The sequence below is a fragment of the Toxorhynchites rutilus genome, chromosome 2 (genome assembly GCF_029784135.1).
Source record: "Toxorhynchites rutilus septentrionalis strain SRP chromosome 2, ASM2978413v1, whole genome shotgun sequence".
In the NCBI taxonomy this organism is placed as follows: domain Eukaryota; kingdom Metazoa; phylum Arthropoda; class Insecta; order Diptera; family Culicidae; genus Toxorhynchites; species Toxorhynchites rutilus.
Genome location: NC_073745.1, coordinates 16,536,809 through 16,556,515, shown reverse-complemented (window position 1 = coordinate 16,556,515; position 19,707 = coordinate 16,536,809). Strand labels below are relative to the sequence as shown.

The 19,707-nt window shown below is 39.5% G+C and overlaps 2 protein-coding genes, 2 long non-coding RNA genes and 1 pseudogene across 6 annotated transcripts; 3 read left to right on the top strand and 2 right to left on the bottom strand.

Moving 5' to 3' along the window:
* Nucleotides 1-1,485: 1,485 nt before the first annotated feature.
* Nucleotides 1,486-2,723, bottom strand: LOC129769928 (uncharacterized). Its single transcript, XR_008741999.1, has 3 exons — nt 2,404-2,723; nt 1,911-2,344; nt 1,486-1,854 (listed from the first exon to the last, which is right to left on the bottom strand). It is a non-coding gene; the product is annotated as an uncharacterized LOC129769928 (long non-coding RNA).
* Nucleotides 2,724-3,394: 671 nt separating this feature from the next.
* On the top strand, nt 3,395-4,587 carry LOC129769845 (uncharacterized). The gene is made up of 3 exons (XR_008741981.1): nt 3,395-3,510; nt 3,570-4,004; nt 4,061-4,587. It is a non-coding gene; the product is annotated as an uncharacterized LOC129769845 (long non-coding RNA).
* A 2,407-nt stretch (nt 4,588-6,994) lies between these two features.
* Nucleotides 6,995-7,147, top strand: LOC129772335 (U4 spliceosomal RNA; annotated as a pseudogene).
* Nucleotides 7,148-7,469: 322 nt separating this feature from the next.
* On the bottom strand, nt 7,470-8,932 carry LOC129768602 (transmembrane protein 19). Of its 2 annotated transcripts, none has more exons than XM_055770353.1 (3): nt 8,800-8,932; nt 8,502-8,666; nt 7,470-8,439 (listed from the first exon to the last, which is right to left on the bottom strand). In XM_055770353.1, exons 1-3 carry the CDS (start codon nt 8,819-8,821, stop codon nt 7,559-7,561), a joined length of 1,068 nt encoding a protein of 355 aa, XP_055626328.1. In that variant the 5' UTR covers nt 8,822-8,932; the 3' UTR covers nt 7,470-7,558. The 2 variants fall into 2 exon arrangements, with proteins under 2 accessions (XP_055626328.1, XP_055626327.1); XM_055770352.1 differs by having other exon boundaries at nt 8,794-8,931.
* Nucleotides 8,933-15,812: 6,880 nt separating this feature from the next.
* Nucleotides 15,813-16,530, top strand: LOC129769855 (BET1 homolog). Of its 2 annotated transcripts, none has more exons than XM_055772355.1 (2): nt 15,813-15,951; nt 16,014-16,530. In XM_055772355.1, exon 2 carries the CDS (start codon nt 16,079-16,081, stop codon nt 16,436-16,438), a length of 360 nt encoding a protein of 119 aa, XP_055628330.1. In that variant the 5' UTR covers nt 15,813-15,951; nt 16,014-16,078; the 3' UTR covers nt 16,439-16,530. The 2 variants fall into 2 exon arrangements, with proteins under 2 accessions (XP_055628330.1, XP_055628332.1); XM_055772357.1 differs by having other exon boundaries at nt 15,819-15,951; nt 16,004-16,530.
* The last annotated feature ends 3,177 nt before the right edge of the window (nt 16,531-19,707 follow it).

Below are 19,707 nucleotides of genomic sequence, written 5' to 3'. Positions count from 1 at the left end.
GTAAAGTAAACTTTCCTAGTATTTACTTGAATCCGTATGAATAAAAATTTACTTTACTAATTTGATTTTCGAATTCGAACATAGTTTTTACTTTGTCAAACATCTATCAACTGATTGTTTAGGTTTCGTTTCAAAACGTTTTTTTTTGGACAAAGCGTGAATTCGCGATGAAAAAGGAATAGTGTCGACGTCTGGTGGCGACTTTCAATTAGGGACCATAGTTTGGGTCCCTATCTCGTTAGTGTAATACCTATCATATTAGAAGACACGAAGCCTGTTTTCAAATGTTAAAATTTGAATGAAAATGTTCACATCATGTTATTTAATCACTTAAAACACCTTTTCCGATTTTTATTTAACCCTTTGTCTATACATTTCCAACATCATTACTGAAACTTTTCATTATAATATAAAGTTGTCTTGAAAAACAATATTCGTACAAGATTTTTTCACCACCTGCAAACAAAAGTGTTTTTCATTTAAACAGAATGCCAATTTGGTACGGAAAGGTTATTTTTCATTCATAATTTAAATTTTAAAAACGTGTTCATTCCGCCTGAAAATCAATCAATTTTTTCGCTCCCCTAAACTAGTAAACGAAGCTTAATGCCATCAATGCGGATCGTTAACTTGTTTAACTTCAAGCGCAAGATAGCAGCATTAAACATAAATCGGATATGACATCAAAACGAATGATAGTGTTTTCAGCTCCAAAGTATGCTCATGAGCAAACTTGATAATAACGAAGTAAATACTTGATGAATGCTGTTTTATTCATACGAAATCAGCTAAACATCCATTTTCGAAAAGTAAATACTTTGTTGTTTCTTTTATTCATACCAAACATAGTAAAAACTATATCTCACTGCTCGAATGAAGTAAAGTAAAGGTGAATTTTGTTTTTATTCATACGGCCTAGCGATTCCAAATATAAATACCAAGACGGGTCTATGGTACTAGGTGAGGCCGTTTCGTCACTAAGTGGGTTAGGGGAGCGGTATATGAAAACAGCACGGAAGAAAGTAGAAGGGGAATTATTTGCTTGTAGCGTAAAAGAGACAGACTGATCACGAGCGACCTTCGGCAATAGCGTATTGTGTTTTGTTTACAAACAAAACACAGTAGACTTCCAAGATGGCTGAAGAGTGGTTTTAGCAAGTTGGCCCACCTTAGGATATACTTCTACGCGCCTTGATAAATACGATCCCACATTCCGTTTTGCCTGCCAAGATCGGGTCGATGAAATGTCAACAATCGACCTCAAATGCTGCCACCTTGCAATCGAGTTATCGACCTTTCATATGCATTCATCGAACAACTTGACGCCACTTTTTCGCCAACATGTGCAAGGCGTCGACCTGCTTGCAGCGCTGCTTCCAGCACTGCTTGCTGCTTGTTTGTATTGGTTTGTTATTGAAAATGAAAAGGAAATACATTGATCGATTTTAATCATTTTATTGAAAAAAAATAACAAAAATCCATGTATAATAAAAATAAGGTATATAATGGAATCGGTGCAGCCGGGTTGTCTGGATTGACGATTCAAATCCGACTGAGTACATTGATGAATACCTCCTTGCCCTTGATGACACAGATATGTGGCTGAGGAGGATTCTTCAATGTGCGTGAAGCACGAGATCTCCGATGGGGAAAATTGCTCGAAATACTATCGATGGCCAGGTCCTGATACTGTTGCTGTTGATGCTGTTCCCCGGAATAGCACCCTGGTCTTAAAGGATACTGCTGCGGGAAAGCTGATGCTGTTGGCTGGTGTGACAGAAGTGGAAATAAGCAATGTGGTGATGAGGGAAATCATCTTTCTCACTCGCCGATTGATTGAGGATGTATTCATAGCTGAAACAAAATAAAATGATTAGTAAGTGAAAAGCAGAAATGAATTCCCTACTCACCAGTTGTATGATCCGGATAAAAATGCGAACATTAAAATATAATGCGATTACGTTCGCTTACCTCGCCTATTTTCTTTCTACTATACAACGGAGTCAGTGCATTCGGGTTCCTCCGGGGTGGTAATTCAGCTGAGCAAGTTGATAAATACCTCCTTGTCGTTGAGTTTTCGTGTCTGAAGAGGATTTTTGAATGTGCGCAAGCACGGAACCTCTAATGGGGAAAGTTCTTCGCAATACCATACCATGGTCAAATTCTGCTGCTGCTGCTGTTGATGCTGCCCGGCATTGCCAACAGGGGTTGGAGGTTACTGCTGCAGGAAAACGGATGTTGTTGGCTGCTGTGATAGAAGTGGAAATCCGCACTGTAGTGATGGGAGAAATCATCTTTCTCACTTACCGATTGATGGAAGCAAACGAGTCGAATGTATTCATAGCTGATAAGACAAGATAAAATAATTAATAACTAAAAAGCCGAAATATATTTCATACTCACCAGTTGTATGATCCATTTGTTTTTGTTTGAGATGACAGTTTAGCGGAGTGGAAAGAAGAACCACCAGTGATGCCATTTGGTTTGTTTAATTATTCAGTATTTTCGACTAACGAACTACCGCGTTGACGATATTGGGGAATAGGCATGACAGTATGGATTTGCAGAAGGAATGAATACACTTTTAAAATGAAAATTATGAATGAACATGATTTTTCCTTAATCAAATTAGTACTCTATGTAAGTGAAAATCACCATTGCCTGCAAGTGGTGAAAAAACGTCATAAAAAAATATGTTTTGAGATAATTTTATATTATAATGACAAGTTTTTTTTGAGAATATCTGAACGTCTATAGAAAATAATTCAAATTAGGGTCATGACAACGTACTTTAAGCAGAAAAAAATATGCAAAGAAAAAAATTTCATACAAATTTTAGCAAATATAAACTGATTCGGGCCGACTAATATGATAGAGAATAGTTTGCCTCATACAAACTAATGCTGTATCCAGATGTCGATACCTACGAAAAAAATATCGACCTAACAACGACCGTAACGCTGTTACCTATTCACGATGACGACGATTAGGTATCGACATCTGGATACGGCATTAGTTTGTATGAGGCAAACTATTCTCTATCATATTAGTCGGCCCGAATCAGTTTATATTTGCTAAAATTTGTATGAAATTTTTTTCTTGGCATAATTTTTTCTACTTAAAGTACGTTGTCATGACCCTAATTTGAATTATTTTCTATAGACGTTCAGATATTCTCAAAAAAACTTGTCATTATAATATAAAATTATCTCAAAACATATTTTTTTAAGACGTTTTTTTACCACTTGCAGGCAATGGTGATTTTCACTTACATAGAGTACTAATTTGACTAAGTAAAAATCATGTTCATTCATAATTTTCATTTTAAAAGTGTATTCATTCCTTCTGCAAATTCATACTGTCATGCCTATTCCCCAATATCGTCAACGCGGATAGTTCGTTAGTCGAAAATACTGAATAATTAAACAAACCAAATGGCATCACTGGTGGTTCTTTTTTCCACTCCGCTAAACTGTCATCTCAAACAAAAACAAATGGATCATATAACTGGTGAGTATTAAATATATTTCGGCTTTTTAATTATTAATTATTTTATCTTGTCTTATCAGCTATGAATACATTCGACTCGTTTGCTTCCATCAATCGGTAAGTGAGAAAGATGATTTCTCCCATCACCACAGTGCGGATTTCCACTTCTATCACAGCAGCCAACAACATCCGTCCTGCATCAGTAACCTCCAACCCCTGTTGGCAATGCCGGGGGACAGCATCAACAGCAGCAGCAGCAGAATTTGACCATGGTATGGTATTGCGAAGAACTTTCCCCATTAGAGGTTCCGTGCTTCGCGCACATTCAAAAATCCTCTTCAGACACGAAAACTCAACGACAAGGAGGTATTTATCAACTTGCTCAGCTGAATTACCACCCCGGAGGAATCCGAATGCACTGATTCCGTTGTATAGTAGAATGAAAATAGGCGAGGTAAGCGAACGTATTCGCATGATATTTTAATGTTCGCATTTTTATCCGGATCATACAACTGGTGAGTAGGGAATTCATTTCTGCTTTTCACTTACTAATCATTTTATTTTGTTTCAGCTATGAATACATCCTCAATCAATCGGCGAGTGAGAAAGATGATTTCCCTCATCACCACATTGCTTATTTCCACTTCTGTCACACCAGCCAACAGCATCAGCTTTCCCGCAGCAGTATCCTTTAAGACCAGGGTGCTATTCCGGGGAACACCATCAACAGCAACCGCAGCAGGACCTGGCCATCGATAGTATTTCGAGCAATTTTCCCCATCGGAGATCCCGTGCTTCACGCACATTGAAGAATCCTCCTCAGCCACATATCTGTGTCATCAAGGGCAAGGAGGTATTCATCAATGTACTCAGTCGGATTTGAATCGTCAATCCAGACAACCCGGATGCACCGATTCCATTATATACCTTATTTTTATTATACATGGATTTTTATTATTTTTTTTTCAATAAAATGTTTAAAATCGATCAATGTATTTCCTTTTCATTTTCAATAACAAACCAATACAAACAAGCAGCAAGCAGTGCTGGAAGCAGCGCTGCAAGCAGGTCGACGCCTTGCACATGTTGGCGAAAAAGTGGCGTCAAGTTGTTCGATGAATGCATATGAAAGGTCGATAACTCGATTGCAAGGTGGCAGCATTTGAGGTCGATTGTTGACATTTCATCGACCCGATCTTGGCAGGCAAAACGGAATGTGGGGAGGCATCTACGAAAAGTAAGGACACAAACCACGTTACCTCGAATGGACTCGAAATTTCAAACGCTCGAGCATCGATGAACAACAAAATCAAAAACACAAAATACACTGAACGATGATCGAAGATGAATTAAGCTCACAAAAGTATCGATTTTGACGTAGGACTACGTCTTTCATTTCTATACTGGGGTGTAAGTTCAAAGTTTCGAAAACGAAAGCGTTACGCCCGATAACGAGATTTTGAGTGTTAATAGCTCCTAAACAACTGAACGAAATTGTATGATAAACACTTCATTCGAAAGATAAAATATCTACGCTGTGTGGATGCTCAAATGTATGCTGGTAGCACTGCAGGGTAGCGATAGTTTTATGACATCCGCCCCAGCATATATACCCCTGTTATGGCATCTCCCCTGGCAACGCATCAACAAACGATTACGGTCGTGCGACACCAAGCTCCGTGATCGGCCTAGAGGTGTGCAAATCAGCTCATCATGATGAACAGCTCTGATCATATCAGCTCATCTAAATGAGCTGTTCTTTATGAACAGCTCTTCAGCTCAGTTGTCAGTGCCGACTTTCAATTTGGGTCCCAAACTCGATAGCCACGAAGCCAGTTTGAAAATGTTCAAATTCAAATGAAATTTTTCACCCCATATTATTAATTACTTGAAACACGTATTCCAGACTATTATTTACAACAGACTCGGCGAGTACAACATTTCCGACATTTTTACTGAGGCTTTACATTACAATAGAAAGTTTTCTTCAAAAAAAAAAATCTTATGAGATTTTTGCACCGCCTGCAAACAAAGTGTTTTTCATTGAAATAGAATACTCATTTGATACACAGAAGTTAATTTTCATTAATAATTTGAATTTTAAAAACGTGTTCATTCTGCCTGAGAGCCAATTATTATTTTTGGCGCCCCCTAAACTGGTAAACAAAGCTCAATGCCGTCAACGCGAATATAACAGTTGAAAAGACGAGGGACAAATGAAACTAAACTGATGTCTTAACACGAAGAGCGAGAGACGGTCAGTTCATTTGAATCTTACAGCTCACACACTCTCTTCAATTCTACAGCTCTTTTCTCTCCTTCATCATCATCAAAGTGAGCTGAAGAGCTGTTTGATTTTTTTTGCGAGCTGTTCCGCGTCAACTCACTTCAAAGAGTCGATTCTTCGGAACAGCTCATGAGCGGATGGCACATCTCTAGATCGGCCTCTTTCGCATTCAAGCATTAGCCCAGGTAAGACGTGATTCGCAGCAAAGGAGCAAAATGGTGGATTCCCGGGCTGGAGAATTACACATACGCGTTATATGCTTGTTACTTTTTGATCCAAAAACTTGTTTCAATAGCCCTAAAATTGCTTTTAAAACAGACTATTGAAATCACACCAATCGGTATGTAAGCGAGTGCCGCTCGGAAATCCACTCAGTTACGATTGCGCAACGATTCAGGTACGATCGCTGGAATGGATGGATGTTTCCCTAACACAGACTTCAAAACCATGGAGCCTGTGGAAATCAGCATAGCAAATTAGATGTAAGCTGCGGGTGCCTTTGTACTCGCTTGCGTTTCTGGAAATCGGAATGTTTCTCTAACACAGACTTCAAAACCATGAAGCCTGGGGAAAGATGCAAACTACGAGTACTTTTGTACTCGCTTGCATTTTTGCAAACCGGAATGTGTTTTCCCAATAGAGATTCCGAAACCAAGAAGTTGGGAGAATCGGCATTGCAGATACATTCGAGTCGGTAATACTTTTATACTCCCAAACATTTTTACACTCCAGAATTCGTTTTGCTATCATGGTCTACAAAAGCGGGTACAAATGCAACGCTTTGACTCGATTATTCAAGACTGCATTGGAAGATATCCCTTCATTTCGCCAGCTCACTGAACTTCTACGCATACCGTTTGATGATTAGGCAAAATGTTGATAACTATTTGCTGTGATTTTTTTTTTTTTTTTTTTTTATCTTCGCTTATTTTTCGTCGGCCTATTTCCGCCACTTTAGTGCCAATCACCGACATCAGGGAGGCGACTCCACCTGTTCCTACCTATCAGACTCAACAACTCATGAGCCGGGCCAACTTCTTTTACTTCCGCTCCGAAGGAAGACGTAACCAGAGATTTTTCGCCTCAGAAATATTTGCTGTGATAACTTCTACCATAATGCATGAATTTACTTAAATTGAGATTTGTTTGCAATTGAATTCGTACATAGTTTCATTCATTCACTATTTTAATCAATAGTTTAATCAATACACAAAAGTTAGCACTGCGCAGCGGCGATATCGTACCCAATGAGGATCATCCGAGGTGGGATTATTGCTAATTGAAGAATTGATTACTAAGCCAACGGCAGTCCTACGTCAACCTTGCGGTTATATCATAGGTATAACCCATCCATAGTTTTTTCGACTAAAACCCTTAAATTCAACTAGCGCAATTTTGCTAGTGAAAGTGAAAATGGTCGCCTGCAAAATTCAAAGTGGCACAAATGAAATCTCCAAACATGCACTAAATTGGAATCCAGTAAAACTTGCCGGAAGAAGCAGACCCAGCAGCTCAAACCGTCCAGGACGAAAGTTTTTCCCTTCGATTCTATGTATACACGAGGATACTTAGGTAAGTAAAATGTGGTGATTTCTCTCTTTACATGTGGGTTTTACATTCCAGTTTTGAGTCGATTGAGTCCACACGCGTTTTCAGGAAGTTTCGAGTTTGCAAATGTGTAGGTTAGAAAATAAAACAACTTTTTCGTTTGGAAAATTTTATAAAATGAACAATAAGTTACGTAACAATGCCAAGCAACAACCTCCCACAGCCATTCGACGGCTAAAACATCCCCCAGAAGTACATCGCTATACTCGGCATCGACAGTCCCGTGATGATACTGCTAATTAGATTAACGCTGTGGTTGTCCAGGATTCGCACGCCCGAAATGTGTCGCACGTTTTTCCCCGGTCTCTCCACTATCTTTCCGCTGGCATCAATTCCGGAATACTGGAGGGTTGCCCCTATCAAGGAATCCACAATAGATCCCAGCAAACCGGCCACTCCACCGAACACAATGATCGGCCACTGATTGGGGCTGTTCGAGAGGATTTTCGAGTCAACTGAGTACCGAATTGTGAGATAGTAAGAAGCTCCAATCGCGAGCCCTCCCGCAAAACTCACTACCAGGCCAACGAACGACACTCCACCGTTCGTCCCTCGGGGTACTCGCTTTCCGCTGGTAATTAGCAGCGGATCTCCTCGGCTCAGAACTGTGCCCAGCTCGCTTGCCCAGGTGTCTCCGTTGCAGCAAGCAAAGGCACCCATTATCCCCACCCCGAGCCAACTGGATCTGTACAGCTGAATGAAATCGATCGGTCGCTCGCCATAGCCACAGTCTAATAGGTAAAGCAATGCCAGCTGTGTTGCCATTCCAGCATTACAAATGACCTGAGCCCAATTTCGTTGCCCTTCGCCTTCTTTAAAATCTTCCTCGAACTTGCGTTTTAGGTGGCTACGGAATTTCGTGGCACGGCTTGAGCTGAAGAAAAACGTGGCCAAACAGGCCAGAAATGCGTGCGACGATATAGACAAAATAACCGCACAAATAAGTCCAAGAGCAGCACCAGATTTGTTGACTCCCTTCCTCTTCAAACCGTACACCATCAGCAGGATTGGAACTAGTATAGAAAAAAGCCATCTCGTCGGAGGGATAACATTATCTTGGGAAGAAAGAGTAATTCATTATTTTTATCAATAGATGATAAGCTGAGTGGAACTCTACCTTGATTACTACTAGCTATTTTGGAGTAGGCAAAATTCCCAATCCACAAAAGCATGGATAATGGCATTGCAAGTGCGCATAACAGCACAGGAAGTAGCTTATAAATCGTGCGTTCCTCCATTGTTTTCTCCAAAATCAATATTCTAGCATTTAGCAATTGTAAATCTGTAAAATAAGGACAAAAGTTAGCAATACAAATTAAGAATCGTTATCTAGTTCTAATTTATTCGACGAAACTATACGAAAGAACGCGGTGTATTCATCTAATGAAAAACAATAAATATCTAAGTACCCTTACGGAACCAAATACGACAAAACATGAACTGATGAGCGACACAGGCGGTTTATTTCCTTAAAATATTGTTCATTATGAAAAACTAAATAAACTTTCACTTATGTATTATGCATTCACTGTCATGTTCAAATATTATTGTTTATTTCATTACTCGGCAACAGCGAGGGGTAGGAAATTGCAGAATACACTGTAATCTGAAAAGACTGTTTTATGACCGAAAATACTCTCATTTTACGAAATAGTGTTCAACGGAAATCGTATGTAAGGCTAGGCGCAAATTGAGACGCGTATGGCGCGAGTAACTTGGCGCGATATAGCGCCTGTCTTTGTGGCTAATGAAAACAGATGGAACGGCGCAAATTGGTCAGATGACGCGAGATGGAGGAGCGCTCGTGAGACACGACTCGTTCGACGCTGTGGCTGAGCCACAGTTTCTCGTGCTGCTCATGCTGGTTGTGTTGGTTGTGTTGGTGAACAATCATATAGCGCCGTGAGTCTGACAATGTATGGTTGTACCGGTCGGAAGGTTGTGTTAGTAAATAAATATATCGCACAACTCTGTGTGAATCAGACATTGTATGCGAGTGGCACTACATTTACACCAAACTGCGACTCAATATGCGCTCCACCAAGCTTAGTTTGTGGCACGTATGAGTCGTGTTGATAGTCTCGTGTTCGCTTACGAGCGCTATAAGCTTCTCAATTTGCGCCTAGCCTAATATTATTTTCATTCAATGTGACGTGCAAATTTAATAATAGTGGAATGTTGTCACTCCGATACAGCTGTTTGAATTAATGAAAGTTCCACTTCAAAATTCAGTTGACATTATCATAAATCGGCAAAAGAGTCTCTAAATGAAGAATATAATTACAATATGTGGTTTTAGTGGCCGTACGATTAGCATCACATATGGTCGGTGTTAAGTCAGATCGGACCATGTGACATTTTTATGATTTCAAAAAAAAAACGGACTTGAAGTTCAGTGTACTGCAATTTTAGAACCTTTCAATTTATTTTGCAGTATCGTTCCCAGAAGTGTTAACTCTCTGACAATACTGTGGCGTATGATATTGAGAGCATAACGAATAAAATGCATTTATACTTGTTCTATCGCCTTCATGTGAACTACAAGAACGGAAGCCAGACTTGTACCCCGTATTCTAACATACTACGCACCAATGAGCAGCTAAGCGTTTTAAGACAAAATATATATTATCGAAAAACTTCGTGTTTGATTTTTCAAAAAAGCTAGCATGGAATATACTTCCGTAGTAACTGGAGCGATGTGTTCCGTAAACCTTAGTTTATAGTCTACGAGAATCCCCAGACCCTTCACGTTACTAGTACACTTCAAACTCGCTGTAATCGCCATTTTGTAATCGGAGACAATCGGTGATCGTGAACGGCTGAATGAAACCACGCAACATTTGCTGATATTAACTTCCATTCGATGTCGTTGTCCAATCGCAGCGTACAACAGTCTACCAGCGTTTGAATTGCTCGATATAACTCACTCACGATTTCGGTGATTTCAGTGCTTCACAAAGGTCGTTAATGAACAGAACAAAGAGCAACGACCCCAAGACACTGTCTTGGGATACTGCTGCTTTTCCATAGTCGATACGAAGCTTGACAAGTTGGTTATAGTCGAGCTTTTTTTCATGAAAAATGATGGGTCTGGGCCTAGGGGCACGGACGGGATCTTGACATAGGACTGTGATTGTGTGTAGTAATTGCATTTAAATTGAGATTTTTCATTGTTCAAAATCTGTATTTTTTTTCTCTTTTCATACATCGAATGGAAACCCTAAAAAAAAAACCGTTTCCTGTATGAACTTGTATCCTCTAAACGGGTTAGATGAGATAACGTGGTAAAATCCGGAACCACATTCTGTTCACAAAATGTACATACAAATACCATTAAAGCCATTACTACCCTGTTCTTCTGTTTATTCAATTATGAAATAAGGACAAAGAGTCATCATGTACCATTTTTAATCATAAGTCTAAATAGTTAAGATCTACATAAATATAAGCCTAAATCAAATAAATCTATGACTTCTTCTTTTTCTTTATTTTAATTGGCACTCACGTTCCTAGAGGAACTTCGCCGTCTCAACGTAGTATTACTTGCGTCATTAGTACTTAGTTGAGACTTTTATGCCAAATAACACGCCTTGAATGCATTCTGAGTGGCAATTACCGTGAGTATACCCTTTCGATCATCTAAATCAGCAGCCAGTTAAATTCTTCAATTGCATTTTTACATAACCAAACAACATGCTCGATATTAGGGCATTCTGGACCACAATTACATAAATTGTTAGTAGCAAGACCTACACACATCAGACAGTCTCAGCTCATTAGAGGCAATCCGCTCAATGAAGGTTGATAAACGCTCATCTTATTTCCTAACAAGAATAAGACAACTATTGAGTGTTTTGGTCGAAAAATTATTCAAGATTACCTTAGCATGGGTTCACTCTCATTGCTCGATTCCGGGGAATGAGAATGCGGACTCGCTAGCTAAGGTGGGCGCTTTAGAAGGCACTCTTTTTGAAAGGCAAAATGCTTATAATGAATTTCTCCACATTCCTCGTCAGTACACGCTCGTAAGTTGGCAGCGCATGTGGAGTGGAGATGAGTTCGGTCGTTGGTTACACACGATTATCCCTAAGGTTTCGACGAGGGCATGGTTCAAGGGATTGAATGTAGGTCGTGATTTCATTCGCGTGATATCTCGGCTTATGTCCAATCACTACAACCTAAACGCGCATCTCTATCGCTTTGGGCTCGCAGCAAACAATCTTTGTGATTGTGGCGATGGCTACCACGACATCGAGCATGTTGTCTGGTCGTGTATCCGGTTCCATACTGCTCGCTCTCAGCTCTCTAGAGCACTGAGAGCACAAGGCAGACAATCGGAGATCCCCGTCCGGGATATCTTAGGTAGCCGTGATCCTGATCTTCTGCTTCATCTATACCTGTTCCTCAGAAACGCCGATGTCAACGTTTAATGATGTTTCCTTCGTTGTGTCCCCGTTTCATATCCCTCCTATCCGATCGATAAACTTTTACTTAGTCGCGGCAATACATACACACACTCTTTACAGACACACGGGCCAAAGGTTGTGCAGTCCACTGATCATTCAACAAGAGCCAAAGGTTGTACCGCTCATGACAACTCTACACGAACTGATGATTGCGCCTGCTAGTGACCATTCTATCCTGGATTCCTCGATTCGAGAAAGACGCACCACGCTAGATATGAGGTACAGACTAGGGGGGCGTTGCTGATTAATGGTCAGTTGCATCCCAATAGGAAGTATTCCGTGTCGGGCACACGTACAGAGCATTGGAGACAGCAACATCCCAATTACGAAAACACTTGTAATACTAATCTCGAGCCAACCGCGAGTAATCGGTTACATATTACTAACATAGATAATAAGAAAAATTGTCAAAGTATTGAACTCCCGGCCCCGTGAGGCTAACGCCATATGAGCCTTTATAAAAATATATATTTTGGAAAAAAAAGACCTACACGATAAAAACATGAATTGAGCACGAATTGATTGGGAAACATACAATACAATAACTAATAAATGCCTATTATCGGTAAATGAAGAATAATTCATTATATGCATCAACTCACATTGTGAACTAACGTCCGAATTTAGGCATAAAGATTGCTCATTGCGTCGGGGAGGAAAGTGAGAGGTTAGTGCAATCGAAAGAAAACATACCCTTTTTAATCGTCAAATTGTTAACTTTTTATACTATATTCACTGTTCATGTTTTAAGCTGGATAAATTTCCTGTCCAATGGTATATGACACAACATACGTCGCAATAACGATTTTGAGTAATATCCCAGCAAACATTAAATCGTATAACAAGCGTACAGAGATCGAAATGCTCGCCGATTTGAGACGAAAAACATCCATTTTCACCCAGAGGGAAAAATAGTTGAGAATATAGGAGGCGAGAGAATGTTATAGGCTCACTTCGATTCTCGCGAGAAACGCGAACCAAAATCAAGCTCCCCCCGCTGGTGGTGAAGGCGGTCGCTCTTGACAAACTCATCAGCAAATTCGCATCGATGGGTGTTACAGCAGAGTACAAGCTGTGTGGCATAATTCAGTCTTTTTCCAAGCAGTTAACATTGTTTATTTTCCGTCTTCATAAGGGCTTCATTGGTGCCTTTGAGAATGCATCAATGCATTAAACTAACGTTATGGCGAAGCAGACGTTAAGGTTGTGCACCAAAAAATTATTTGGGAATACCAAGCATCTTGAATGTTTTACTGGAATGTTATAAGTTATTTGGGTTCGCGTGCCAGTCGCAAAACTGCCTTCAACTAGGATTGCATTTGCACTAATATTGATCATAATGAAGCATTGCTACTGTTTTCGAGGTTGTTATTAACAAAAAGAGTTTATTTCTCTTGTTTAGTCATCAAGAAAGTAAATGTTCTGGAATTTGTATGTGATTAGGTTTTGCTTGCCAGTAGCAAAACTTCCTCCACTAAGGGTGACAGCTGCGCTTCTCTTGAGCATGAGAAAGTAATGCAACTCTTTTCGCGGCCAGTAATATTATCAGAAGCCTTTTTTTTGATAATAGCGCAAAATGATGAGCAGTGTTTATATTGCTAGTAGTTTCAGGCCACCAATGTATGGCTCTGTATGCATACTATGGTGAACGCTTGTTTGGCGCTTGGTTTACGCTTAGTTTGTACGAACGATATCTAGAGGTGCGATTCCTTTGAGGCAATACTAAATAACATGTAGCATGATATTTGATACTTGCAAGTGTTGTTGTTTACATGCGGTGCCAAAGATATATTGATGTAGTTATGAGATATGGAATAATGGTGCTGGTGCAACACGTATATAATCGACTGTAGCCGAGTCTATGTCAATTTCGAAAAAGGGCACCGGAATAGCCCTCGAGGTAAATTTTCAATGCATTGACATGAAATAAATTGCGACATGCGATTGTTTTGCGAGGGCAAGAATGAATCATCAATCAATTATCGTGAACTGATTCTACAATGAAAAAATCATTTCAGAGATTATTCTACTAAGCAGTTCTTTCTAAAATTTCACAGCATTATAGAATAATATCCGAAGGTATAAACAAGCGAATTATATAAAATAACAGCGTAGTTCTACGTCAACAATGCGGTCGTATCTTGGACACAACCTCCTATAATTTTTTTTTGTTTCTAGTATGAAAAGATCTAAGCCAACGCAAAAGACCATATTAACGCAAGTTATTGATGAGTGGGATGGTGGATTTCATGTGCACTTGAATGCTGACGAGGAAAAGAATACAAGGGAAAATAAAATCATACATACACGCAGATTCAATCTATTTTGACTCACTTGTTATTTTGTTTCGTGCGATCCCTCCAAAGGAATATTCATTCATTGAATGTTGTTTTCCACTCTTTGTTTTGTTATGTTTTCTATCAGTCCCGACTGAAGATGGTCGGGGAGTCTAAAATGATTCATCGTGCAATCTCACGATTGTTTGCTGTATATTTTCGCCATGATTATTCGAAGCAGATACAAGAGTGATTTATAATCAGGTGTGGAGAAATGAGCGAATGAACTTTTCCATACTTGCATACCACAATGACCAGGAATCTAGTAAAGTTGTGTTGAAGTTTGTCTTGCTTTTTAGTAGCTATTGTTTCGTTAGTTTTTGGCCCCTATGCTGATGAGGCATAGGTTATCCTAGGTCGCACAATGGAAGTGTAGACCCACATAATCATTTTTGGTTTAAGGCCCCATGTTCTTCGTATAATTTTAGAACATGCCCATAGGGCAATGCTGGCCTTACTGATGATTGAATCTTAGTGTGCGTTCCAGTTCAGTTTAGCATCTAGGATTACGCCAAGAAATTCAACTGAAACGCTGCATTTTATTTCCTGTCCTCCAAGATGTAGAGAATGCAGATGTAGTTTCTTCTTGTTAGTGAATGGAACAATTGTTGTTTTTGAGGGATTTATGCTCAGACCTTCTTTGATACATTATGATTGTGTAAGGTTTAAGGCCATCTGCATCCTGCGCCGAACTTGCCATATACCATTATGACTAGATCGTCAGCGAAACCCACGATTTCGAAACCATTTGCCTCCTCCACCGACGCGAGTATAGTAGTAAGTGCCAATAATAAATAGTACTGTTAGACGTAGTCTCACGTCAAAAAGTTATTTCACCGAACCGCGCAAAAAATCCTGCAAATAAAATCCATGAAAAAAGGAGAATTCTCGCGTAACTTTTGAAAAGGTCCAATGTAACATTTTCGTCAACTCGAGAAAAACGAAGTTGGAGACCCGAACATTAATCTGCGAATTGTATTGAAAGGTATCGATCTCTATCGCTACTTTCACCACTAGCAGTCAAGAATAACTCTGAAAAACCAATCGTAACTGTTGTTCAGTGATTTAAGCTTAAATTTGAAACCTAGGAACGAAAAATGTTACATTGGACGTTTTGACTGCCGCGTTTGCACATTGGACATATTACGTTGCACGATGCGAATCTGAAACTAACTACTAAACAGCAATTCAAATATCAGCATTTCGTTCTAAAGACATATTATTGTTGTTATCACTCGTTGAATTGCACTGAAATCGCTAACAACGCCTGTAAGAAACAAAAACCCAAAACGACCGAAGTACGACTTTGTGTTGTTTTGACTGCTTTGTTACTTCGGACGTTCCGAGCGTCGGAGGAAAGTGGCGTCCGAAGTAACAGCCGAGTGCTTAAAATACGAATCTGCACATTGGATATTTTTTGTATTGGCGATAAAAAGATGAAGAAGATAGATACATGAACGATTGTTTCTGTAATGCATTCAATGATTGAAAACTAAGAGCGTGCATCCATTAACTCGATTTGTTTACTTTTGTTACATAGGACCTTTTCAAAAGTTAAGCGAGAATTGTGTATAGGTGAAAATGAGTTAATTGTGTCTTATCCCCCGTTCGCGATTTTTTGCTGTAAGCATTGGTGACGTTTCCAGTTTCGACACAGCTGTTTGAATTTCATAAACATTCCCTCGAAATAGGAGAAGTTTTCATATTCGCAATTTAAATTATTATTACAATCTAAGGCTCCGCTGCCACAATATCCTGCACAGAGGTGAGTAGAGTTTAAATGTCGCAGATGCCATTGTAGATTATTAACATCATAGTTTGTTCCAGCATTTCTCGCACGATACCATTCCAGAGGCAAACTTTCCAAAGTGGCGCAGTTCGGTGGCAGCACAATGCGGCGCTCCCAGGGCTATGCCTACCAACCGCTGCCCCAAAATCCCGGCCCAAGTGGCACCAGCAGTCACAGTCACGACGCACTGGAGGAAGAAAATGAACGGATGGCGGATGAGTTGAAGAGCAAAATTGGAGCACTGAAATCGCTTACCATAGACATTGGGAACGAGGTGCGATATCAGGACAAATTACTGCGGGGAATTGACGACGATATGGACCGGACTGGAGGTTTTCTCTCCAACACGATCACAAGGGTCGTGCGACTTGGCAAGGGTGGACACCGAAATTATATGTGTTACATGTTTTTGTTTGTGATGTTTGTGTTTTTCGTCCTGTTTTTGGTATTAAAACTTAGATAATGAATCGGGAGAATGAATTTTCATTTGTGATTCGATGATGTTCTATTTATTCTATTATATTAGAAACGATAATATACATTCATATATTACAAGTGGGGTCTTTTTTTTATCTCAATCTTTCATATTAACAAGAATTTCCGCATCCACAATCGGAATTCCGATTTTTATTCGGATTGCTATTTACCTTCAAAGAAACTTGCCAACTATTTATTATCAAATCAATAAGATTTGACTTTACACTATTAAATAATAGTTATTCATTGTTTATGCTCCTTAAGTTTGTGATTGAAAGTTTGTTATTAAACCCTTTCATTACGGCAGTGTGCTCCATCGGAGTACTACCGCTGAACGGAGCACTGTGCCAAAAAGTATTCATATCGCACTAGTGTGATCGATGTGCAGTATCATGTCTATAGACGACATTCGTAGCGAAAGGGTTAAACAAATATTCACTTCTGGAATAAGTTAATAACCGTATCAATGCAGGAGACCTCATTATGCATTCGACACATACGATGAGTCTCAAAGTCTTGGCAGGAGCATCTCCAAGTTTTAGAGGCGAATGAACTGCAAAGTTTAAAACATCTTAAAAATAAAGGACCGACCTCCAAGTACAGGTCTCTCAACCGCTGCAAAATCAGGATACCATTGGTGATTAATAACTCCAACAATCTAATCCAACTAAGGTCATCTACACATTAGGCAACCTAGGTTGGAAACCAACTTAACGAATGTCGCAAAAAAGTTGAATGGATAACTCTCATTTGTAATTTTTTTTTATAAAGAACTCAATTTGTTTATTTCAGCTTTGAAGTTTTGGTTTAATTATTGTGAAACGGTGACCGGAAAACCTTCGATGCCTTCGATTGTGAAGTGGTCGTGAAAAACAAGCGAGTGCATGACACCGAGATAAAAGTCTACATTGATTACTAAAGACAAAAGTAAACATGTGACACTGATATAAAGTGAGCGGATGGCACTAAGACAAAAGCCTTACTTCTTTTTTCGGCCAATTTTATGAAAATTATATTTCCCAAAAATCCCGAGTGGTTAGCGTCCCACACTATCGTGCCGGGGGTTTGAGCTTGAGCTTGAGCTTGGGTAGACTGTACAATTCGTAGTTGCTCTCCGTGATTGACCTGAACCAACCAATTTGCACAAAGAACACGCATGACGCAAAGAATGACGCTTGGGACTAGCAAATCATTCTCGTTGTGCAATTTTCGGTGATTCGAGGTTTAAATGGTCAATAACGACGCCGGCCACTTCCTTACAGTCGCCAGGGGAAGGGAAGGAATGTTAGTATGATATTCGCCGCCCAAAGACCAGAAGGGTCGCCTCTATAGCGTGGTTCCCTAGCGTTTATCATGGAAGGGATAGTTGTTAGTGGGAATGGTTCAGAAAAATCAGGATTCACTGCGGTAAGTGATGTGATTATGTAAATGTGATCTATTGACTATTCCATGAAACACAAACCCTAAAACCCTAAAAAGGTATCCTGAGAAGGAAAACCTGTAAAATTGATACATTTTATGTAAGATATTATATTAACCCTTTTCGGTCGGAGTATGATTCCTTGATATGGTGGCTGAGAGCAGACAAACGACAAAGGGTTAATATATTCTAGTATTTATCGTATGTAGATATACTCGGTGAAGAATTAAAGAATAGAAGATTTTGAAAGCCTGTTGGAATACTAAACATACTAAACATATCAAATTATATACTGAACAGGAGAGAACGGAGGCCGACGCCCGAATTGCAAAGACATGATAGACCATGTTAGACTATATACCTTAAATATTTTGAACTGTTCAGCAACATTTCCCCACTACACTATCGTTGCGGGAAGTCAAATGTAGAAGCAACTACCGTCAATTATTGCGAATAAAACATGAACAACCCTAAATGTGTTAGCTTGGCTTAGCTTTGCGAGGCCGCCATTCTCAGAGAGCGGCACAGTGCAGTGAAAAGAGTGCCACCATATGAGCGGGGAAAAAAAGGCCCCGCACGAACAAACACAACACATGCATAAAAAATAATAAGAGGAAAAAACTACACATGATGAGCGAGGACGATGACCGCGTTTCATTTGCTTTACTGCATTCCCACTTACAACCCTTCGCTCACTCTCATCATAATGGCATTAAAGAACCTCACGACCATAGATGCTCTACTCCCAGTACGGAAATCGCTCTCGCTGTCACACATAAACATTCTCCCAGCACTCCACTATTATCGCTCCATTTTCTTTCTCTGATCTACTTTTATCTCTTCTCGGGAGAGTCTCAATTAAAAGCTACTTCCTCACAGCTAAAAGTGACGGAGGCGAATGATTTTTCATTTCATTTGCACACTTTCTACATCTATCACAAATATTATATTTTCGCTACGATACAAAAACTTCACATTCATTTAAAATGACATTCATATTGTAGATTGTCTCGATCAATTTAACTAAGCCATGCGAATTTTGCTTCATAATATCGTTCACACGCGATTGAGTAAGAGAGCACACCGAAAACTAAGAGAGTTTTCTCCAATTATACGAAGCGTAAAATGGTTCCGCCCGATTTATAATTTCATCACTTTGATTATTTTTCCATAATTTAAATTCTCACTTCAATTCACAAGGGCAGAAGGCAAACTTTTAACACATTTCAATTGGAATCTATCATCGAAACGAATAAAAACACGATTAATCGGACGTAACAATACGGAGCACAAATGAACACATCCTACCCGGTACTAGAGATGTGCCTTCCGCTCATGAGTTGTTCCGAAGAATCGACTCTTTGAAGTGAGTTGACGCGGAACAGCTGGCAAAAAAAATCAAACAGCTCTTCAGCTCACTTTGATGATGATGAAGGAGAGAAAAGAGCTGTAGAATTGAAGAGAGTGTGTGAGCTGTAAGATTCAAATGAACTGACCGTCTCTCGCTCTTCGTGTTAAGACATCAGTTTAGTTTCATTTGTCCCTCGTCTTTTCAACTGTTATATTCGCGTTGACGGCATTGAGCTTTGTTTACCAGATTAGGGGGCGCCAAAAATAATAATTGGCTCTCAGGCAGAATGAACACGTTTTTAAAATTCAAATTATTGATGAAAATTAACTTCTGTGTATCAAATGAGTATTCTATTTCAATGAAAAACACTTTGTTTGCAGGCGGTGCAAAAATCTCATAAGATTTTTTTTTTTTGAAGAAAACTTTCTATTGTAATGTAAAGCCTCAGTAAAAATGTCGGAAATGTTGTACTCGCCGAGTCTGT